Source organism: Galleria mellonella, unplaced genomic scaffold, assembly GCF_026898425.1.
Source record: "Galleria mellonella isolate WM207_F2 unplaced genomic scaffold, CSIRO_AGI_GalMel_v1 utg150, whole genome shotgun sequence".
In the NCBI taxonomy this organism is placed as follows: domain Eukaryota; kingdom Metazoa; phylum Arthropoda; class Insecta; order Lepidoptera; family Pyralidae; genus Galleria; species Galleria mellonella.
In genome coordinates this window covers 197,570-222,312 of record NW_026442002.1, presented here as the reverse complement: position 1 = coordinate 222,312, position 24,743 = coordinate 197,570, and the positions used below count along the sequence as shown (strand labels likewise).

Sequence of the window (24,743 nt, the reverse complement as noted above, 5' to 3'; positions counted from 1 at the left end):
TGGTGCTCCGCCGGTGTATACCGATAGCAAAGGCGGGGTTACCATTCCATTATCATCCATTAAAAGAAAACTACCTGAAAACTATTACATTAGCGCGTAACTCAAAATTCAATTACCTAAAAAACTGACCTTGCTGGCGTATGTAGGTCGAGAAAGTACGCGAAGGTATATTGTGGTACTTCATGTTCCACCCACATTGGACACTAACAGCTATTTGTACACTAGTTATACACTCGGCTTTGTTTGCACCTTTGAAAAGACTTTAAAATCCATGCAAGCATTTGGGAATCTTTTTTTTTATACAACTTAGAATGGCAAACAAGCTGACGGCCCACCTGATGGAAAGTGGTAACGCTCGACACTTGGGTACGATTATTATTTTTATTTATACTGATCCTCACATACATACATACATACATATCTGTCACGCCCGTCTCCCATTACGGTAGGCAGAAACAATGGAACGCCAAATGCTTCGATTCAAACAAACCTCTTTCGCTTCCTCCACATTCATCAATCTTTTCATACACTCTCGCCGGTTACGGGTACTTTTAATTTGGCCCTTCTTCAGCACGTCGCCTACTCGGTCGACACACGTCCGTCTAGGGCGGCCCCTACCGACATCTCCATTCATTCTTGCTCGATAAATACTGATCCTTGTCTTATTTTTATATCATAAAACATCTATTTGATTACCAATATTTGTATGTTTCGTATGAAGCTAAACATTTTTTACTAAACAATGCAATGGCATAAAAATCATTTTTCAAAAGTTGCGTTTTTAAATTTAAATATATTGTTGGTTTTGATACAACTGAAGTTGGTGTTTTTTTTTTTTTTTTGTTATTTGAAATAAAATCTATCATTATCAAGCAAAAGGTTGAGAGACGACAAAAAATTTCCAGCCTCCCGTAATGGGGTCGGTAATGGGGTGACATAGTCCCACTATTCACAATATATATAAGGTCAAACTCCAAAGGGAAACCATCATTATTAATTCTTGTTGAATTCTTCGCGATGGGCCAACTGACCTGCTTTCTTCTTCGCCTTTACCAGAGGGAGACTTTGTACAACAAAAGTCGATTGCTTGGGTACCTGTGTCCCATTCGTGTTTCAACCGTGAAGCAGCTGTGTTTGCATGGCTGTGTTTCGGTTTGAAGGGTGGGATATGGCGTGAATTTACAGGGTACAGATGAATAACACCTGAGTCCTCAGGAATGGCAACGCATGGGGGTATCATGGGCGAAACAGTATACTCTGTTATGTGCATGGTATTGCTCATGTCTATAGGCGACGGTTACCACTTTCCATCAGGTGGGCCGTCAACTTGTTTGCCATTCTAAGTTGTATAAAAAATTAGGCTATTTTTCATCCCTCACTGGTGCCCCGCCAGAGTATACCGATAGCGTGGGCGGGGTTACAATTCACCCATTAAAAAAACCCTTGTCATGTATTATGAAAATAAAAACAATAATAGTAGGTTTGACAGCAGCGTTCGTTTTAAAACATCACTAAAAATTAAACTACGGTTGCCAACATGCTTGCCAAGTGTGGCAACTATTGGTGGTATATACTTGTGTTTTTTTGTTGTACCACGTGTTTTTTGGAATAATAAATATTTAAATTTGGGTAAAATTTTTATATATTATTTCTATGTTTATATTAGTCTATATGTTTATATACACTAATATTTTAAAGAGGAAAACTTTGTTTGTTTGTTTGTAATGAATAGGCTCAAAAACTACTGGACCGTTTTTAAAAAATCTTTCACCATTCGAAAGCTACATTATCCACGAGTAACATAGGCAAAATTTTATTTTGGAAAAAAATAGGGTTCCGTAAAATATTTGGGTTTTTCGGACACAAGGTGTAAAAAATCAACCAGAAAAGTTACTTATTTGGCGTACGCTGCCTAAACTATAAAAGATAGAAGCATGAAATGTTCTAATTAATTGTAGATCTTATAAATATCTACAAAAAAGTCCGCGACACACTATACCTATCTATGTCGAGTGGGGCACAACAATCATTTTTTTATTTAAAAATCTTGATTTTTTTTGGACTACATTTAAACGCATTTATTTTACTCATGCTATTAGTCCTTATCAAAATAAATTACTTCATCACTAAGTGCAGTTTACGTAGATAATATTTGGTCTTTGAATGATTAAAATTGGACGTTTTGTTTTGAAGTTATGGCGAAATTAAAATATTACTATTTCCAAAAATTGCTTATTGCGTTAACCAAGATCCACGCGGGCCAAAGCTAGTAATATATAAATATATTAGGTATTTATATTCCTTCTATATATTTCTTCAATAATACACCGCCTGCGTATTTCTCTGTTCACCCAATGGTCGACTGGTAGAGAACACCGTCCGGTGTTAAGTCCGCCATATGTACAAAGTTTTACTGTGCATTAAAGTTTAAGTAAATAAATAAATAAAGAAAGGACGTACGATGGGAATGGAGTAGGATATAGGTTACTTCTCCCGGTCAATAAACATATCCCGGTCACGTAGACGAAGTCACGGGTAAAAGTTAGTACGTTACGTAACACTAAAAACGCTCGAGTGTTCTATCGATTGGCACAGACAACGCCGTGTGCCCAAACGGGTTTAACATCTGCGAAGACGAGCTCAGCTGGCACGGTACGGTCAAGGTCACCACCCCGCCCCGCCCCGCCATCCCCGTGCCACCCCACTCGCCCGCTGGTAATATAGACCGCTATGCAGGGAGTGGGGCGCGACGCCAGTGTCAGCGGGAAAGTGTATCGAATGACGTATTAAATACAGTAACGATAGATAGATACATAAATTATTTGTTTTAAATTATTTGTTTACAATTACAAGTACATAATTCATGATTGTATAAGTGAAAAAAAAAAATTGTAGGCGGTTTTATGTGCGTTATAACGCCATCTATTCATCTGATTTCAAACTAAAACTTCTGTATAAAAATATATTTCTTAAACACCCGCTGCCGGGAGGAAAGGATTGTTAGTGATGCGGACTACCAGTCCCATTGCTAGCAATATACCCTGTCAGGTCGGCTTCCACGTGGTTCCCCTGGAAACTATAGTGCTGAATTCCAGGTGTATTCATCGCGATGGACTAACTGACCTGCCTTTTCATTCTATCAACTCTCACTGGTGCTCATTACCATTATTATATATTGAAAAAAAAATAGCGGAAACATCAGTATGTAATGGTGGAATCACATGTATGTAATGGCGGAACCATATGTCCAATGGCGGAATCACATGTGTGTAATGGCGGAACCACATGTCCAATGGCGGAATCACATGTGTATAATGACGGATCGCATGTGTGTAATGACGGAACCACATGTCCAATGGCGGAATCACATGTGTGTAATGGCGGAATCACATGTCGAATGGCGGTCATGCACATGTTGAATGGTGGTCACACTAGATTCTATATGTATTCATTACGATGGGCTAACCGACCTGCTTTTTTATCCTCACCTGTCACTCCTCGCTGGTGCCCCGGCAGCGTATACCGTTAACGCAGGCGGGGTTACCATTCCATTATAATCCATTACAAAAAAAAAAAAACACCCGCTCCCGCTGCCACTGCAGCGTATACCGACACCTGACCTCAATGGGGAGTTTTGCCGCAAAACGTAGCAATTGTATTAACTTGCCGCGCCACGCCGGGGTGGTGGCAGGGTGACGCACGGTGAGGCGGCGCCGGGAGGGGGGGGGGCTGTACCATTCAGCTATAGCGTCAGCGCAGCTCTCAATGGCTCCGGTTACATTGTGATGGGTTGATTTGCAATCAACGAATTGGCCATTACGGAAATGGCGGCATGACTTGTTGATTTTTGGGCGATTTCTATGGGCTGGAATCTTTGGATTTTCCTCTTTTCTTGTCTTGTCTTGAACTTGGAATGGTAAAGAGACCATCAGAGGGAGACTTTGTACAAGTCGTTTGCTTGTTGCACCTCTGTCGCATTCGTGTTTCTACCGTGAGGCAGTTGTGTTTGCATGGCTGTGTTTCGGTTTGAAGGGTTTTTTTTAATGGATGATAATGGTATGGTAACCCTACCCGCGCTATCGGTATACGCTGGCGGGGCACCAGTTAGGGATAATAGGTAGGAATGAAAAAGCAGGTCAGTTAGCACCGTAACGAATTCAACGATAACTTAGTCACGATGGTTTCCAGAGGGAACCGCGTGGAGGTCGACCTGATAGGGCATATTGCTAGCAATGGGGCAGTCAGACCCCATTACTAACAGTCCCTCTCCCCTCCGGTCCATATTACATATGCTTTGTAAATATATATCGTACATACATAGTATAGTGTCTATACATTTTACAAAAGGCAATCAACAAAGGCTTGCAAACAGAACATGTATGACGCATCGGCGTTGCTTGTGCAAAATAATAATGAGCTTGTTGCCAAGGAGCATGCGGACAGAAGGACATACACATTGATATAAGAAGTAGGCACCCACCTACGCGTATAAAGAAATAGTTTGATTCATAGAACACATACATTTATTTATTTTTATTTTATTTATTTACATGTGTAAACAAGTAAAATAAATAAATGAAACAAACTTTTCATTTAAATAATATCATTAATTAAATACAATCTCTCTTTAAGAAAAACAATATAAATTATACATGTTACATTTTTTAAATTTTTTTTTTTTTTTTTTTTTTTTTTTTTTTTTTTTTTTTTTCAGCACAGGGGGCAAACGAGCATGCGGCTCACCTGATGGTTAGTGACATATAACAAAACAACATAATAATGAAGATTACACAATTATATAGTAACATAACTCAACTTATTGCATTGCCCTAAAGAGAGCGTCATTATTTCATCATCATAACAGTCTTTAACTGCCTTGGGGGAGGGGTTTATTCCAGGGGGTAAGTTCCAGGTGTATTCATCACGATGGGCTAACTGACCTGCCTTTTCTTTCTCACTAATCATCCTTTACTATATATAAAGAATTCAAGACTCACCGTTTGTATGAATGCACTCAACAATATATTTAAAAATATAAACAAAGCAATAATTATCGCTGACAATTTGCTTTAATCGAAGCACGTCCGAAATGAAATGACCGCACGAATGACATAACAACATGCTTGTACTGTAAACACTGAAAAATGTTTCAATTTGACAGCACAATCCCCATCTTGAAAAAAAAAAGTTTGAATTTGACACAAAAATCCCCATTAGCAAAATGATCCGCCATTTATTGAATTCATTTGTAAAAAAAAAATGTGATAAATAAAGAACCGCTCGACGGATTTTGTGCAAACTTCACATAAACCATCTACTAAATAGTCCGAACGAAACGTAAACATTTGGTTTGGATAGGTGAGCACGTTCTTGAGTTATAAAATTACAACAAAAAGTGGCATTAATTTTTTTATATATTTTATATATATATATATATATATATATATATATATATATATATATACACACATATTTACATACAAAAGGCGCAATGCGTAGCGTAACTTGACAGGCGTATAAATGACTTGTCGTTCGATTCATGCCCCTTAAATGACCCCAGGGAGACTGACGAAAGGGAAACGCTGTCCCTCTCGTCTAGGCGAGATATGGGTAATTTTTTTAAATGGACGATAATGGAATGGTAACCCCGCCTGTGCTAATGCTGTTACACTGGTGGGGCGTTAGGGGGGAAGCTTTATTAGTAATACAGACGGCCAGTTCCATTGTTAGTATATAATCTTTCGGGTCGGGGGGGAAAGGGATTGTTAGTAATGGAGACTGAGAATCCCATTGCTAGCAATATACTCAGCCAGGTCGACCTCCTCGCGGTTCCCCCTGGTAACTATCATGGTTAATTCCTGGTGAATTCATCATGATGTGCTAACTGGCCTGTTTTCATTCTCACCTATCACCCTTCACTGGTGCTCCGCCAGCGTATCCTGTTAGCGCGGGCGGGGTTACCATACCATTATCACCTATCAAAAAAAAACCTGTCAGGTCGACCTGTCCCCCGGTGCCCCATCATCGTATACCGTTTGCGCAGGTGGGGTTACCATTACATTATCCATAAAAAAAAAACAGCATACTCGTCAGGAATGTCAACGTATGAAGAGTTGGTACTCCTGTGCGTCACAGTATATCCTGTGGTGTCCACGTTGCTGTTATATATAGGTTATGGTTACCAGTTTTCGTAAACTAGGCCGTCAGATTAATTGCTATTCCAAATTAAATAAATAAAACCAAGCCTCCAGTCTTTTTTTTTATACAAACTAGAATGGCAAACAAGCTGACGTCCCACCTGATGGACAGTGGTAACCGTCGCCTATACACATGAGCAGTACCGTGGACATAACAGAGTATACTGGTTCGCCCATGATACCCCCCATGCGTTGCCATTCCCGAGGACTCAGGTGTTATTCCTCTGCACCCAGTAAATTCACGCCATATCCCACCCTTCAAACCGAAACACAACTGCGTCACGGTTGAAACACGAATGGGACAGAGGTGCCCAAGCAATCGACGTTTGTACAAAGTCTTCCCTGTATATTATACTGGCTTGCCGTTTAGTAAAAATACTTGATCCAAGTTCCCGCCAAACAAAAACTTGACAGCGTCGCCATAGTTATGTAGAGTAATCCGAAGGAGACAGCTAGGGTTGGCACGACGCACATTTAACCAATAGATTTATTTCTTTATAGGAACACCAACAGCATACTGCAGGGGAAGAGGGGGTTGTTAGTAACGCGGACTGTCAGTCTTATTACTAGCAATATACCCTGTTAGGTCGACATTTACATGATCCCCCCTGGAAACCATCGTGCTAAATTCCAGGTGTATTCATCACGATAGGCTTACTGACCTGCCTTTTCTTTCTCGCCTATCGCCCCTCACTGGTGCCCCGCCAGCGTATACCGATAGCGCAGGTGGTGTTACCATTACATTATCATCAATTAAAAAAAAAATCAAAAACACTGTTTAAATTAAATAAAAACAAAAGCTTTTATTAGAAATATTTTAAAAGTATAACATATTTTATAGTTTCCTTTAATTTTTAATGTGAACAATGAAATTGTTTCACCGTATAAATAATTTCGCGGAACCCTAGTGACTTCTATGCGGAACCCACTTTTCACTTCATAACGTCAAAAATCCTTTAATAGTATTTTTTTTTATTGGATGAAAATGGAGTGGTAACCCCGCCTGTGCTAACGGGATACGCTGGCGGAGCACCAGTGAAGGTTGATAGATGAGAATGAAAACAGGCCAGTTAGCGCATCATGATGAATTCATCAGGAATTAACCATGATAGTTTCCAGGGGGAACCGCGAGGAGGTCGACCTGGTTGGATATATTGCTAGCAATGGGATTCTTTGTCTCCATTACTAACAATCCCTTTTCCCCCCAACCTTTAATAGTATTTAACAAGTGACAACCCTACTCCTTATTACGCGTCCACCGCAAACCTAGAGCTCCAGTATTAATTACGACCTTACGACCTTTGGATAAAGGTCAGAATTAATTGGCCACACGCACGGGATTTTTCGCTAATGGAAACATTTTTCAAGGTGCAAAAACAATGTAATTAAGTAGACGGTGTTTTCTATTGGTAACCCTATGGATTTTTTTTATACAACTTAGAATGGCAAACAAGCTGATGGCCCACCTGATGGAAAGTAATAACCGTCGCCTACAGACATGAGCAGTACCGTGGGCATAACAGAGTATACTGTTTCGCCCATGATACCTCCATGCGTTGCCATTCCTGAGGACTCAGGTGTTATTCCTCTGTACCCTGTAAATTCACGCCATATCCCACCCTTCAAACCGAAACAGCCATGCAAACACAACTGCTTCACTGTAGAAATACGAATGGGACAGAGGTATCCAAGCAATCGACTTTTGTACAAAGTCTCCCTCTGGTTTATTTTTCATCATCATCCCAGCCGTTCTCCCCTACTGCTGGACACAGACCTCACCCATAGACTGCCATAAGGAACGGTCCTGAGCCACCTGCATCCACTGACTCCGTGCAATGCATTTGAGGTTAGGGGAGAAAGGAATTATTAGTAATGGGGAGATTAGTCCCCATTGCTATCATTGTGGTTCCCCCTGGAAACCATCCAAACGATGTTGCTCGTCGTGGTAGAAGGGCGTACCTATACGCTAGTGCAATGCCGAGGTTACTCGTCACCGGTCAACAATGTTTGGACCGAGGGGAGAGGGATTGTTAGTAACGGAGGCGTTAATCCTCATTTCTATCAATATACCCTGTCAGGTCGACCTCCACGCGGTTCCCCTTGGAAACCATCGTGATTAATTCTTGTCTGATTCATCACAATGGGCTAACTGACCTAGTTTCATCTTCACCTATCATCCCTCACTGGTGCCCCGTCAGCGAATACCGATAGCACAGACAGGGTTACCATTCCATTATCACTCTTTTTAAAAAAAAAAAGCAACGTTTGGATATGAAAAGATGAGTTAATTCGTTACCACTCAGCAAAGTGGTAATATATTTTTTATTCTAATGTACTACCCGGTTTAACTTACGTGTAATTAGATCGAAAAAGCTCTAGTTTCGGAATCAATTCGGGATCCATAGTCATGAGCGACTATGACGCCAGCGTGAGACTGACAACGTGCTTCGGTCCGCTGAGCGCGAGCTGTAGGCACTTACGGCATCGTCACTTCGCGACATTTTTAGTTCTTCGGATTTTGAAGGGGCGTGCCTTGTTCTCGTGGACAGTCTACTAGCCCTTAGCTCGCTTCTCCGTACGCGTGGATTTTATTAATTTATTTACTTTTTATTGCACCATTTAAAGAATAATACAAAGATAAATATATATTACACTTACGGAATACAAAACGCGGTCTTATCAATTAGCAAAGTTACCATTTATAATGCGTTTAGGGTCTTGTTGGAGAACTCCTGGTTTTGTAGTGCATCGAGAATGTTCGTCGAAGAGCGTGTTGATTGTTTCTATGTTACTATACGAAAGCGGTACACATCTCTGTTGCGTAGGGTCCGGGCCAGCTCTAACACTATCCTAAGGGTATTTGCGAATAGTCCAGACTGCCGGTATTTGAATCATCGTAGTATCATTCACATTCTGGTTAATATACAAAAAAAAAGTAGCAGTCGTATTGGAGACGGTCTCATACGAGTACAAACTAATATTAAAAAAATCCGTGATCACCAACCAAACAGAAAGCCCATCTCCAACTAGATAACAAAAATCATTGCCGTACTATGAAAGTGCTACCAAAATGGTATGAAGATCACAAATCTGGCGTCGATACGGTCTGTCCCGGGGGAGCCGCCCCGCTCCACGGCCTACTACTATGCTGACTTGGAGCGGCTGAAGAAGAAGAATGACCCAATCATACAGGACAACCCCCCGAATACCCAGAACGCGGACGAACAAAGCGAATATGTGGAGTCCAACGAGGTTTTCAACGATGGCGCGGTCAGGGAAGTGCCACCGTTACGGGACAGAGTCAGGCAGTGGAGTCTCCCTGAATATACCACTCCAGAGAACCCGAGGAAGCTACCAGGGGAGACATACTCCACAGCCGGGACCTTTCCTATGCCGGAGCCGAAGGAGAAGGAACCCTTGCTCGCGGAGCTAGAAGTCGTCGGCAGACTGCCTCTGACTCAATTGGAGACGTCTTCAGGAGTAAGGAGGACGAGGAGCTGGTACTTGTGCTGTCCAAATGTAGCTGACGAGGAGATCTCCCGGGAGTCCTCGTGGAGGTACTCCAGTCTGAGGCCCGTGACTGCACCGCCGATGCCCGGACAGAATGGAATATTGGTAGGTTGTGTTGGACTCCATTAATTACAATCCGTTCCCACCTCGGTAGGTTGTGTTAGATCCCATTCCACTCTTTTACCACTCTTCCTATATTGATACGTTAGGATTTGACTGTTGGCTAGCATTATACTCTATGGACTCGAAATTATAAGTCGTCAAGTCGTTGAGTTCCCTTAAATATGATTGAGCGCAATTATGGCTGGCTCATTCGTTATACTCGTGGACGGGTGCTGCTTGTGGGGACTGGTCAGCTCACGTTTGCTTGATTATTTCACATTGAATAATACTGAATTGTAACATATATCAAAACTTGTCACCAGGTGGCGACACAGAGCAGCGACCGAGAAGACGTAACGAGTCTTCGCGCCGAGAGAGACGCCCTCGCGCGGGCGCTGGCCGCCGAACGGCAGAGGGCGGCGGCTGCGGCCAGGGCCCACGACGCGAGGCTGGCGGAGCTGCACGGAGTCATTGCGGAGCTGGTGAGGAGAAGGGCAGCCGACAAGCACGCCAGGGCCATACCCGAGGAGGAAGTGTCAGGTCTGTTAAAGTCACTCGCTTTCTATCGCTTCTAGTGCTCTGAGGAATTGTTCGGATTAATACCTGCTGCTGATTTTCACCACCGTACAACCCGCCATAAACTAAAGTTTCATTCCAACCATCTGGACGAGTGGCGGTCTTCCACCGTGCGTTTTTCAAGGCACTTTCTTCCACGCACAACCACTCTTTGGAATCAACTTCCAGCAGCAGTATTTTCAAATCGACACGACATCATAACCTTCAAGGAAAGAGCATATTCCTTTTTAAAAGGCCGGCAGCACACCTCCAATGCCGTAGGTGTTGTGAATGACCATGGGCAGCGGTTGTCACTTACCATCAGGTGTGTCCCATGCTCGTTTGCTCCCTGTTTTGTAAAAAAAACTCTTTTGTCTCCAATTATCTTTAATTACAAAATAATCACCAAACACCACAAGTCTCGATTCCAGCGCCACCTAGTATTTCGTGTCCAATTTTGTTTAGTGATCAACCACTTTACCTGTATCAGAAGACCACTACATCATATATTGGAGTGTTATTGGAGCCAAAGATCGAAGGGTATTTTTTAATAGGTGAAGATGGAATGATAACCCCGCCTGCGCTATCGGCATACGCTGACGAGGTATCAGTGAAGGATGACAGGTGAGGATGAAGGCCAGTTGGGCCATAGTGACCAATTGAACAAGAATTAACCACTATGGTTTTCAGGGGAACCGCGTGGAGATCGACCTGATAGGATATATTGCTAGCAATGGGACTGTTAAATCTCATTACTAACAATCCCTTTCCCCTAGAGACCTGAGGGTTGTTGCCCCCAGAGTTGAAGCCGGGGTAAAAGGAAATTCCCTATGATCCCTACCAACCTTAACCCAAAGATTGACAACTATTGATTGGTTTACCTTATTTTGCCTGCAGACGAGTGTGAATCCACGACGCAGCCGGCCGGAGAACTGGACAACGACGCGGATAGATCCCGGACCGAACAGGTGTGGCACGTTACCAAGTATAATTAGGAATTTTAAAGTAATATTACAGCAGGGATGGCCAACCGGCCGATCGCGACTATTAGTCCAGTCTATCGTGGCAAGCCAAAAATATAAGATTTTGCTAATCTGGCGAAGGATGCTCGGACGCAGTGCTGCCACTGATATAAAAAGGTAGTTACTAAGAACCTGCTGCTGATTTTCACCATCGTACAACCCGCCATAAACTAAAATTTCATCCCAACCATCTGGACGAGTGGCGGTCTTCCACCGTGCGTTTTTCAAGGCACTTGCTCCCACGCACAACCACTCTTTGGAATCAACTTTCAGCAGCAGTATTTCCGAACCGATACGACAACATAACCTTCAAGAAAAGAGCATATTCCTTTTTAAAAGGCCGGCAGCACACCTGCAATGCCGTTAGTGTTGTGGGCGGCGGTAGTCACTTACCATCAGGTGAGTCGCATGCTCGTTTGCCCCCTGTGTTGTGATTTCAAGAAATATGTATTTGGACCGTACAGGGTTTCGTCAGTAAACAGTAGATTTTGGGTTTACACAAGTCGGCCACCCCTGGTATATAGCCTGTTATTCACTGATAGTGGAGATTTCTATAGGTGTGAGAATTTTTAACACCATACGAGGTCTGTCCGGAAAGTTCGTATAAAAGTGTTCTGGAATGCGAGAAAGAGGAGTGGGGAGGCCAGGTAAGCGCAGGACCCCTTCCTTATGTCCCTAACAATGCTTCAGTTCTGGTCTGACCGCCGTGCGGTGCGAACTAGCTTGTCACGCCATCTGTGAAGTTACCTCTTAACGAAACCCCGTCGGCATGGAGCCCGCTTCCGTTGAAGAGCAGCGCGTCGTAATCAAGTTTCTCTCGAAACTCGGCAAGAATGGCCGTGAAATTTTTGCCGATCTCAGAACAGTTTATGGGGATGATGCTGTGAAGGAACCAACCGTCCACAAGTGGCTAAAAAGATTCAGAGAGGGCCGAGAAAGAGTTCGATGTTCGGGGGATTGTCCATCAAGAATTCGTCCCTCCAGGCCAGACAGTTGATGGAAAATTCTACGTCGATGTGCTCAGACGCCTCAAAGCTCGTGTGGCACGAGTTCGTCCAGAATTGGCGCGAGAGGGGCGTTGGATTCTTCACCACGACAATGCCCCTGCCCACACCTCTCTTGTTGTCCGTGAGTTTTTGAGTAAAAATTCCATTACGGTGACCGAACACCCCCCTATTCGCCGGATTTGGCCCCGTGTGACTTCTTCTTGTTCCCAAAAACCAAATTGGTACTTCGGGGGCGGCATTTGGGGGACATAAATGAGATAAAAAAAGCTACGACGGGGCAGCTGAGAAACCTACAACCAGAGGACTTTCAAGGAGCCTTCTCACAGTGGAAACGGCGTTGGCACAAGTGCATTATGTCACAGGAGGAGTACTTTGAAGGGGATAAAATTGATTTACCTGAATAATTGTAAAATAAAATTTTTAAAAAACTTTTATACGTACTTTCCGGACAAACCTCGTACATAGTATTTTTTTGAGTTTTTTTTATACAACTTAGAATGGCAAACAAGCTGACGGCCCACCTGATGGAAAGTGGTAACCGTCGCCTATAAACATGAGCAGTACCGTGGACATAACAAAGTATACTGTTTCGCCCATGATACCCCCCCCCCCCCCATGCGCTGCTATTCCTGAGGACTCAGATGTTATTCCTCTGTACCCTGTAAATTCACGCCATATCCCATCCTTCAAACAGAAACACAGCCATGCAAACACAACTGATATACGGTTGAAACACGCATGGGATAGAGGTACCCAAGCAAACGACTTTTGTACAAAGTCTGCCTCTGGTATAAAGTATAAGTTTATCCATTACAAACGAAGTGTCTAAATGTCCGTGTGGTCCCGGCATAGAACAAGCCACCCCCTTTTTCTCTTGAGGGTGTCGTAAGAGGCGGTTAAAGGAACTTAATAATAGAGAGACAGGTATCAACTTCTTAAAACATCTCCAAAGCCTGACTGCAATTGCCAAACCGCCTGCCAAGCGTGGCAACTGCTGGCGAAACTTCCCTTATGATCAGCAGTGGATAGTTGAAGCCTAATATGGTATGGTAAATAGATGTTTGTACATTACAGAATGACACATCATCAGCTCTGAGTCCAGCCGAGTTGCCCACGCCGCAGGAGCGGGGAGAACCACGCGAGCTGCCTGATGATACCACGGACACCAGCGAGACGAACAGGTCAGAACAGGGCGCGTGTACTGTGCACCGGTTATACCATTGTTGGATTTTTTATACAACTTAGAATGGCAAACAAGCTGACGGCCCACCTGATGGAAAGCGGTAACCATCGCCTATAGACATGAGCAGTACCATTGACATAACAGAGTATACTGTTTCGCCCATGATACCCCCCCGTGCGTTGCCATTCCTGAGGACTCGGGTGTTATTCCTCTGTACCCTGTAAATTCACGCCATATCCCACCCTTCAAACCGAAACACAGCCATGCAAACACAACTGCTTCACGGTTGAAACACGAATGGGACAGAGGTGTCTAAGCAAACGACTTGTACAATGTCTCCCTCTGGTAAATGAATGGTGGATTTTAACCGTTCGATGTTCTCGAAAGATCTTAACCGTTTTTTTCCGCTAGCTGAACCAACAACTATAGTGCTGCCCCCTACCGCCTTCATTTTTTACACATAACTGGTTTGGACGATAAAAATTCTCCAAATAAGAGAACCATGGATATCATAGAAAGCATTGTAACTCCCATGGTACCTTTTATATGTTTTTTTTTTTAATGGGTGATAATGAAATGGTGACTCCGCCTGCGCTATTGGGATACACCGGCGGGGCACCAGTGAGAGATGACAGGTGAGGATGAAAAGGCAGGTCAGTTAGCCCATCGTGTCGAATTCCACTAGAATTAACCACAACGGTTTCCAGGGGGAACCGCGTGGAGGTCGACCTGATGGTGTATTGTTAGCAATAGGTCAATTAGGCTCCATTACTAACAATATCTTTCCCTCCACCTCTTATATGTTACTATTACTGAGAACTAAGGTAGTTTTTGATGATAATAAAATGGTATACGCTGGTGGGGCACCAGTGAGGGATGATAGGTGAGGATGGAAAGGCAGTACCGTTAATCCATCATGATAAATACAACTAGAATTCAACACGATAGTTTCCGGGTGGATCAGGGAGAGATCGACCTGATAGGGCATGTTGCTAGCAGTAGGACAGACAGTCCGCATTACTAATAACCGCTTCTATCCTAGATTAGTTAGCTAGCTCATCGTAAATACGGCTGGAATCCAGCACGAAGGTTTCCAGGGGAGGTCCATCTGACAGCGTATATTGTTAGCAAGGGGACTGGTAGTGCGCATGACTAACAATCACTCCCCCCTCCCCCCACTCCCCCCTTGCCCCTGAAATAAGGCGTTGTGCCTCTGTACCCTGTAATGTCACTGCTATCTCATGGCATTCTCTTAAACCGAGACAGCCTTGCAAGGACAGCTTTTTAGCAGAAACACGAGAGGAACAGAGGTCTACATCCAAACGTCTTTAATACAAGATCTCTCTCTTATAAAGGGACTGCCTGTGTATCTATCACTCTTAAACAGGCCAGTTGTATGTTCAGGATGGAGCAGCCGCGGGTGGAGGTGTCCCCGCCGACGCAGCCGCCCGCCGACGCCTGCGACACCAGCGTCAACTTGTCCGAACGGGACTCCGACGCCTGCCTCAGCACGGCCAGGTGAGAATCCGCTTCCCTGAGCCCGTCGCCCGAGAGAACAATAGTAGTTCCTGAGTCCTCAGGAATGGCAACGCATGGGGGGTATCATGGGCGAAACAGTATACTCTGTTATGTCCATGGTACTGCTCATGACTATAGGCGACGGTTACCATTTTCCATCAGATGGGCCTGTCAATTTGTTTGCCATTCTAAGTTGTATAAAAAAACCGCAGGGAAACTCGATTTTGGGACCTATTAAGAGGGTTTGATGAATGAAATTTTAATAACCAAGTAATTTTAGACATATTTATTTATTTTACACTTTATTGTACTAAGTAAAAAGAGAAGTACAGTAAATATTATTGGGAAGTGATACAAAAGGCGGCCTTTTCGCTAAGCAATCTCTGCCAGACAACCTATGGGTAGGGGGCATTGAGAAAAAGACATGTGTACATTTAAACAAATACACATAATGTTAACAGAGATTTAAAAAAGCAACTGTTGAGTTTCTCGCGGGCTCTTCTCAACAGGTAACAACCTTCCGAACACTGCAGTAGATTTAACAAGTTAACCTTTTAACAAGTCTATTTAAATAAAGATGATTTAAATTTGCTAACTCTAGCTAAGCTATTGGTCTGGGGGGAAAGGGATTGTTAGTAATGGAGACTGAGAATCCCATTGCTAGCAATATAGCCAACCAGGTCGACCTCGTCGCGGTTCCCGCTGGAAACTATCATGGTTTATTCCTGATGAATTCATCATGATGGGCTAACTGGCCTGTTTTCATTCTCATCTATCACCCTTCACTGGTGCCCCGCCAGCGTATACCGTTAGCGCAGGCGGGGTTACCATACCATTTTCATTCAATAAAAGAGCTATTGGTCTATGCTAGCAGTCCATAACTGGAGTGTATGAGTGATTATTATATATACAGATGTTTGGACAATGAATGTCTGAAAAGTTGGTGTACCGCAGGGCTGGATGTTGGGGCCGGTGTAGTTGTGATGTTGCGTGTGCGCAGGTGGCGGCAGCGCGCGCGGCGCAGCGCCGGCAGCTGCGAGCGCGAGCACGGCTCGCCCGAGGCACAGCTCTTCGCCGCCTCGCCAGGTACCTGGAGCTTCGTATACTTTCAGAAAGGAACAACTCAAATATGGCTGGCAAACAAGCTGACCGCTCACCTGATGCCAAGTGATGGTGATACAAAGGGGAAAGGGATTGTTAGTAATGGGGTCGAATAGCCACATCGCTTCCAAAATACTTTATCAGGTACTTTCCCCCTGGAAACCATTGTGGTTATTGTTCTATTAATGATAATGCAATGGTAACCCCGATTGTGCTAACGGTATACACTGTCTGAGCCACCAGTGAGAGATGATAGATAAGGATGAAAATAAAGATCAGTTAACCCATAGTGGTGAATATACCTGGAGAGGGAGACTTTGTACAAAAGTCGATTGCTTGGGTACCTCTGTCGCATTCGTGTTTCAACCGTGAAGCAGCTGTGTTTGCATGGCTGTGTTTCGGTTTGAAGGGTGGGATATGGCGTGAGTTTACAGGGTACAGAGGGATAACACCTGAGTCCTCAGGAATGGCAACGCATGGGGGTATCATAGGCGAAACAGTATACTCTGTTATGTCCATGGTACTGCTGTCTATAGGCGACGGTCCACTTTCCATCAGGTGGGCCGTCAGCTTGTTTGCCATTCTAAGTCGTATAAAAAAAAATCTGCATGTGTTTATACGCATGTTTTTACAAATAAATAATCTTGAGTCTAAAAAATATATTACTGTTCCTAATATTGGATGATTTGCTTGCACACAGGCCGCTGTGAGGCGAGACAAGCTAAGCTGGCGTCCAGGGTCCGGCTGCGGCGCGCCGGCGACTCGGAGTCCACCGAGCAGCTCGACGACCAGGTTGGGGCGTCTTGTTATTTGGTTTATACACTAGGATCGATTCCCAGCCGCCATTTCTCTAAACTTATGTAAGATTTCAGTTTTGGTATAAAAGCAAGCTCCTGGCCACCACGTAGTTCGGATCTGACTCCGATGGATTTCCTTTGCGGGGCTACCTTAAGGCTAAAGTGTATGATACTTAGCCGCGGGCAATTGATGCCCTAAAAGAAAACGTCCGCAGAGAAGTGGCAAGCACTTCAGCAGCGACGTACCGCGCAGTCGTCGACGATGTTAGAAGTCTTTTGTTAGAGTGCCGTGATCGTAACGGATTACATTTGGAAGATGTTATTTTCGAAAAATAATTCCCGATTTTCAAGCTTTATCTATGTATACTTATAATAAATCTGTAGAGAGGTCAATTCTGTACATGAAATATATTTCTAAAATAACTATCAGCGGGTGATCAGTGATCGATACTGATGCCAAAAATGCAATCAGTAAAATTTTTGCCAGTCTGCCTGTTTGTATGTTCGTTATAGAAACAAAAACTACTCGATAAATTTTAACGAAACTTGGTACAATTATTCTTCATACTCCCGGGCAGGTTATAGTATACTTTTCATCACGCTACGATCAATAGGAGCTGAGCAGTGAAGGGAAATGTGTCTGTTACATCAAAACCACTGAACCTTGAGGCAGGACATAGGCTACTTATTTTACGAGAAACGACGGAAACGCGGACGAAGTCGCGGGCAACAGCTAGTTTGTGAATAAAAATATAATTTATAATGTAATTAGTTTTATTTTTTATTTTATTTTTTCATATTAAAGGACTTACGGGTTATTCTGTAGTAACGAGGTTGATATTAAGTTACTGTGAGCTAAAATCACATATATTATGGTAAATAAAGGAAATAATTGTACAAAATAATAAATAATGAACGTTATGCTTGCTCATTGTTTTATTGCTATTTTATCATCGTTATATCAGTCGTGTGTCCGCTGGTGAATGTAGGTGTCGCCTATACAGCGGTACAAGGCTCCTAGCCGTCTGTGTACAGTGATTGTGCGCGACGTGGTGGTGGATCGTTACGCGCGGTAGTGACGAGGTGGTGGTGTGCGGCAGGCGTGGTGGCACGGCGAGGCGGAGCGGCTGGCGCTGCCCGTGTGCGCGGCCGCGGAGCTGCGCGAGGCGCTGTGTGGCGGCGGCGGCGGCGGCGGCGGCGGCGGCGGCGCGCCGGCCGCGCCGACCGCGGCGCTGGCGGCGTGGCGCGCGCGCTGCCTGCGCCTGCGCGCCGACTGCCGCCTGCTGCGCGCCGCGCTCGCCACCGCGCGCGACACCGCGCACAGGTACGCACGCGCACACGCACGCACGCACGCACGCACGCACGCACGCACGCACAGTACACGCACGCACGCACGCACACACGTACACACACGCACGTACACACACGCACACACACACTCGCATGCACGCACACACGCACGCTCCCATATACAATACACACACTCACTGGCCACTCCTTTTAAATGAATGGCACTTCATTTATACATTTTACTAAATCTAATATATGTATACAGACTGGCATTGCAAGTGGACAGAATCCGTACTAGGATACCTTGTGTTACGATATTCGGCTTTAGCGAAACTAACGAATAGCAATTCATTTTTATGTATGTAGATTTATTTATTAGACACATAAAACAGATCATAAACATAAAAAAACATAAATAATAGTTTTTTTTTTAATTATTATTATTATTTTAAGGGCTTTTCTTACCTTCAGGTATATCAGCCCTATCGTACCCTGAACTGATTTCTCAAACAAAACTTTATCTACTCTCCCTAGACGCGGAGAGAGAAGAGTTAATGGGTATCGATAATTTACAGAGATGTTCGAAAATTTCTGGTTTAAGTTCGTAAACAGCAATTATTTCATTTTTAAGTTATACAACCACTTTATTATTTTTGTATGAAACGTTGTTTTGACAATTGATGTAAAATTAAAAATAATATTAAAATTGTCTAATATGGGAAAAATGCAGACTTTTATTGAAATGATGATTTTAATTTAATATAAATAAAAATACGTTCACAGCATATACAAAAAGGTCCTTCGAGCCGGATTTAACCGAACCTGCGACTTATTGATATACAGTCCACTTCATGGCATACACAATAATTAGGTTAGCAAAACGGCTAGATTGCAATCTAATTACATTATGTGCACAGCTTGAGTAATTCATGTAAACGCAAGCACATATAAAAAAAAATACATAAAATGCTACGCACCAAGAATTTTTAATTACCATAAAACACACTTCTTTTCCATTTTACAACTCCCGATTACCTCAAACTATGCTTTGAGTTTCATGTCTTCTACTATAGATATATCGAAGTATTGAAGTGTATGTACATTAAGACTACGATGTCTATCCGAATATAGAACCGGAGTACGAAACCCATCCCAGTGCAGAAAGGTGTAAGACAGGGTGACCTCATACCCCCGAAACTTTACAGCTGCACTGGAAGATGTTTTCAAACTGTTGGACTGGAAAAGATATGATATAAACATCAATGGCGAATGCACCACTCGCCTTCGATTTGCCGATGACATAGTAATTATGGCGGAATCCCTGGATGGTCTGAATAGTATGCTCAATGACCTCAATGGTGTTTCTCAACAGATAGGTCTTAAGATTAACATGGACAAGACTAAGATCACGTCTAACGTCCATGTCATTGAGAACACTACGCTCGAAGTTGTCGATGAATATGTATACCTGGGACAAGTTGTCCCAATAGGTAAGTCCAACTTTGACCGAGAGGTCAACCGACGGATCCAACTCGGCTGGGCAGCGTTCGGGAAACTACGTCATATTGTTTCATCCAAAATACCTTAGAATTTGAAGACAAAGGTCTTAAACCAGTGCGTGTTGCCAGTGATGACTTACGGAACCGAAACGTGGATCTACACGATTGCCCGTATGTAAAAACTATAAGTTACTCAGCGGGCTATGCAGAGGGCCATGCTCGTAATCTCTTTGCGTGATAGAATCCCAAACGACCATATCAGCAAAAGAACCAAAATAACCGACATAGCCCGAAGGATAAGCAAGCTGAAGTGGCAATGGGCTGGTCACTCAAAGCTAGCGAGAAGGGAGCAACCAAAACGTCAGCTCTTACTAATGGACTGTGGTGTGGGCACGAGGGCGTCATAGTGGCTTGAACCTCGACTCTTGCCACCGCTTCGACCCCCGTCAAGGAATGGGGATCGATCGATCGTTGACGGTGGGAGACGAACCGACGATTGAAATGCGTTCGGGCAGATAATCTAACGCTCGCAATGACGCAGGCGAGATGCGTTCGGGCAGATAACTGCCCGCGCGAGGATGCGAATTGGGTGTGTAGGATCTTCGTCCCCGCCGGCGGGGACGGTGTGTGCTATGTGTAGGAGTGTTCGGGGAGGGACGGGATCGCCAGTGGTAGGGGATCGTCGGGGTCAATGAGTGCGTGCCTTGAGGGACGATGTCGAAACGTAACGTTTTCTTTTGAGGTGTACAAATCCGCTTTTTCTATGAGCGGGTTCGGATGCGATTCGGCCGAAGCAAAGTAGCATTTAAAAGCTATCTTCATTCTAATCGCGGGGATCTTGAAATCGCGGTGACAGGCGAGGGTAATCTTTTTCAATAGTGAGAAGTGAAAGGAGTATAAAGTAATGTGCGCGGTGTGCGGCAGGCTGTACAGCGCGTGCGCGGTGCAGGAGTCGTCGTGCGTGGCGCTGTGCGGCGCGCTGCTGGCCGCCGACCGCGCGCTCGAGGCCTACGACGTGCTGCTGGCGCTCGCCGAGACCGCCGCCCGGCCCGGCCCGCAGGTACACGCCCAGCGGCCGCCGCCCGCCGCCCGCCGCCCGCCGCCCGCCGCCGACCGCGCGCTCGAGGCCTACGACGTGCTGCTGGCGCTCGCCGAGACCGCCGCCCGGCCCGGCCCGCAGGTACACGCCCAGCGGCCGCCGCCCGCCGCCCGCCGCCCGCCGCCCGCCGCCCGCCGCCGACCGCGCGCTCGAGGCCTACGACGTGCTGCTGGCGCTCGCCGAGACCGCCGCCCGGCCCGGCCCGCAGGTACACGCCCAGCGGCCGCCGCCCGCCGCCCGCCGCCCGCCGCCCGCCGCCGACCGCGCGCTCGAGGCCTACGACGTGCTGCTGGCGCTCGCCGAGACCGCCGCCCGGCCCGGCCCGCAGGTCCACGCCCAGCGGCCGCCGCCCGCCGCCCGCCGCCCGCCGCCCGCCGCCGACCGCGCGCTCGAGGCCTACGACGTGCTGCTGGCGCTCGCCGAGACCGCCGCCCGGCCCGGCCCGCAGGTACACGCCCAGCGGCCGCCGCCGCCCCGCCCGCCGCCCGCCGCCCGCCGACCGCGCGCTCGAGGCCTACGACGTGCTGCTGGCGCTCGCCGAGACCGCCGCCCGGCCCGGCCCGCAGGTACACGCCCAGCGGCCGCCGCCCGCCGCCCGCCGCCCGCCGCCCGCCGCCGACCGCGCGCTCGAGGCCTACGACGTGCTGCTGGCGCTCGCCGAGACCGCCGCCCGGCCCGGCCCGCAGGTACACGCCCAGCGGCCGCCGCCCGCCGCCCGCCGCCCGCCGCCCGCCGCCCGCCGCCGACCGCGCGCTCGAGGCCTACGACGTGCTGCTGGCGCTGATTATTTTAGAGTTTACATCCCAACGATTTTGAGCCTCTCGTAAGTATATAAGTCGTTTAATTTCAGCCCATAAAAAAGTCACAAGCTGTGAGGTCTGGTGAACGAGGCGGCCATGGAACCGGAACCCCACGACCTAATAAGGTATTACCAAATTATCAGCATTCCCTTTAAGGGGATATAGTATTACGCATATACGTTACGATTATTTATTTATTTATTTCTGAGGTACATCATCTGTCGATTGATTACAAATAAAACTTTAAACAATAGAATTGTAAATTTACAATAATGATACAATTTCGTGTCTCAAATATCATAAAATTTTTCATACAAGAAAAAAACGACGTTGCCACTTTAATCACAGCTGTAATGGTATGTAAGTAAGTCTAGAGGTCAATGCAGCCTTAAGAATGGCACTATCCACTAGTAAATTAAAAAATGCATTTAATCCAATAACTATGTTTCATCATGGGGACATTTACCTGTAATCAATTGCATCGTTCGGGCTCTAATTTCAATGGCGCGTCCAGGACACAGTCCAACGGACCACAGAATTTTTAAACTACAGAGTAGATACGTATCTGATGTCGACGCGTTGTTTCTGTTTTCGTAATTACGCGTAAATCTAGCCATCTTCCGTGTGCAACAGTGTGTTTCTACCATAAAGCAGCTGTGTTTTCATGGCTGTGTTTCGGTTTGAAGGGTGGAATATGGCGTTTATTTACAGGGTACAGAGGAATAACACCCGAGTCCTCAGGAATGGCAACGCATGGGGGGTATCATGGGCGAAACAGTATACTCTGTTATGTCCATGGTACTGCTCACGTCTGTAGACGACGGTTACCACTTTCCATCAGGTGGACCGTCAGCTTGATTGCTTTGCAGTTAAAGTTAAGTTAGAGTTGGAACCCAGTGTTAAATCATTTTTTTAATTTTGTGTGTATGGTGTGCGCAGCGCGAGGCGGCGGAACTGGTGGCGCGGCAGCTGCTGCAGCGGCTGGACAGCGACCAGCCCGCCGCCGTCGGCGAGCCGCTGCTGTCGCCCGGGCCCTGGCTGCAGCACGACGCGCAGTCAGTACCACGTATATCATATTTACTTGTGTTGTCTCGTCTCGAGGGTTGTAGCCCAGTAGCAGTGTAGGGGGGGGGGGGGATTGGTAATGATGCGTACTACCAGAACCATTGCTGGCAATATACACTGTCAGGTCTCTGAAAACCATCGTGCTGAATTCCAGGTGTATTCGTCACGATGTGCTAATTGACCTACCTTTTCATTCTTACCTATCACCCCTCACTGGTGCTCCGCCAGCGTATACCGTTAGCTCAGGCGGGGCTATCATTCCATTATCATCTATTAAAAAAATTACCTTATGCTTTTTTAGGAGATAAAGCGTCTACCATCATACAGTTCCCCATCGACAGGGAGTTCTCCCCTATACCTTAGAGCCTTGACGGTCGCGTACAATGCGGTTTCAGAGATGCTTCCTTCCATAAACATTCAGGCTATGGAATGAACTCCCTGTCTTTTTTTAAAAGACTTCAGCATAAGGTTCTTCATAAAAGGAGTAAAGAGGTTTCTTCAGGGTCGGCAACGCGCGCGTAATACCGCTAGTATTGCAAGTGTTCATAGGCTATGGTAACCGCTTACCATCAGGTGGGCCGTATGCTTGTATGCCATCTCAGTGGTATAAAGAAAAAGTATGGGATGATCGTGATATTTTGTCATTTCTCGACGCAATATTTCTTTGAGCAAATATTCAGATGTCTGACTTGAACATGAGCTGTACAGTTGGCACAGTGTGGTACACTCGATGGGCGACTCCGAACACACTAGACTCACTCTATAATCTATGTAATCTACGCAACTCACCTAGATATTTTTGTGTGTGTGTGTGTGTGTGTGTGTGTGTGTGTGTGTGTGTGTGTGTGTGTGTGTGTGTGTGTGTGTGTGTGTGTGTGTGTGTGTGTGTGTGTGTGTGTGTGTATATCACATATATATATTATAATTAATTAAATAAGTTTTAAAATAACTTACCAACAACCAAAAAAAAATATTCTTTATTTCAATGGTGACTGTGTAATTTGGTGTATATTTGTGTAACTTTTGCCAATTCGAACTCAAAGGATATAATAATAATATAATATAAAAAAACTCTATTTTCCTTAAACAAAGCCAATGGTACAATATAACTATGACCCCACACTAAGCAAAGCCTGTCTCGTGCAAGTCAAAGCTTGAAATTATTAACAATTATGGTGCGGCGAACAGGGTTACTTTAAATATGTGTGTCTGTATGGGCGTGTGCGTGGGCGTGTCTGTATGGGCGTGTGCGTGGGCATGTTTGTATGGGCGTGTCTGAATGGGCATGTGCGTGGGCGTGTCTGTATGGGCGTGTGCGTGGGCATGTTTGTATGAGCGTGTGCGTGGGCATGTTTGTATGGGCGTGTGCGTGGGCGTGTCTGTATGGGCGTGTGCGTGGGCGTGTCTGTATGGGCGTGTGCGTGGGCGTGTCTGTATGGGCGTGTGCGTGTGAGTGCGTGCGTGCGTGCGTGCGTGCGTGCGTACGTGGCGTGTGGGTATGTGTACATGTGAAGGTCGTACACTTGTAGTACATGATCCGTGACACAGGGCCGTCCCTGCCACTGGCCCCTGGTCGGCGGCGGAGGAGGCGCGGCTGCGCGCGCACGCGGCGGCGCTCAAGGCGCGCACGGCGGCGCTGCGCGCGCACCACCCGCCGCCGCGCCTCTACTCCTACCACGGTACGTGCACGCGCTACATTCACACGCTTCCCAGCGAACACTCCAACATTACCTCCCCTCTGACTGACTGGTTCCTCATTTCACAAATGCCATTCTTTATTTATGTACATAGATAGATAACCTTTGTTACCAGTATTAAGACTTTGTACAAAAGTCGATTGCTTGGGTACCTCTGTCCCATTCGTGTCTCAATTGTAAAGCAGTTGTGTTTAGGTTTGAAGGGTGGGTTATGGCGTGAATTTACTGGGTACAGAGGAATAACACCTGAGTCCTCTGAAATGACAACGCATGGGGAGTATCATGGGCGAAACAGTATACT

The 24,743-nt window shown here is 45.6% G+C and overlaps 1 protein-coding gene across 16 annotated transcripts in view; it reads left to right on the top strand.

The window, feature by feature from the left end:
• Window positions 1-24,743, top strand: part of LOC113509856 (colorectal mutant cancer protein) — a 40,435-nt gene that overhangs the window by 11,383 nt on the left and 4,309 nt on the right. For 6 of the 16 annotated variants that reach the window (XM_052892161.1, XM_052892155.1, XM_052892158.1 and 3 more), the window contains exons 2-12: window positions 9,209-9,812; window positions 10,133-10,349; window positions 11,262-11,332; window positions 13,468-13,574; window positions 14,981-15,094; window positions 16,008-16,180; window positions 16,896-16,987; window positions 18,093-18,316; window positions 20,706-20,841; window positions 22,620-22,735; window positions 24,294-24,424. In XM_052892161.1, coding sequence (XP_052748121.1) covers window positions 9,273-9,812; window positions 10,133-10,349; window positions 11,262-11,332; window positions 13,468-13,574; window positions 14,981-15,094; window positions 16,008-16,180; window positions 16,896-16,987; window positions 18,093-18,316; window positions 20,706-20,841; window positions 22,620-22,735; window positions 24,294-24,424 — 1,921 coding nt within the window. In that variant the 5' untranslated portion in view covers window positions 9,209-9,272. Of the gene's footprint in view, window positions 1-9,133; window positions 9,813-10,132; window positions 10,350-11,261; window positions 11,333-13,467; window positions 13,575-14,980; window positions 15,095-16,007; window positions 16,181-16,895; window positions 16,988-18,092; window positions 18,317-20,705; window positions 20,842-22,619; window positions 22,736-24,293; window positions 24,425-24,743 lie in introns of all 16 variants that reach the window. The other 10 variants (XM_052892165.1, XM_052892162.1, XM_052892163.1 and 7 more) reach the window with 6 other exon arrangements.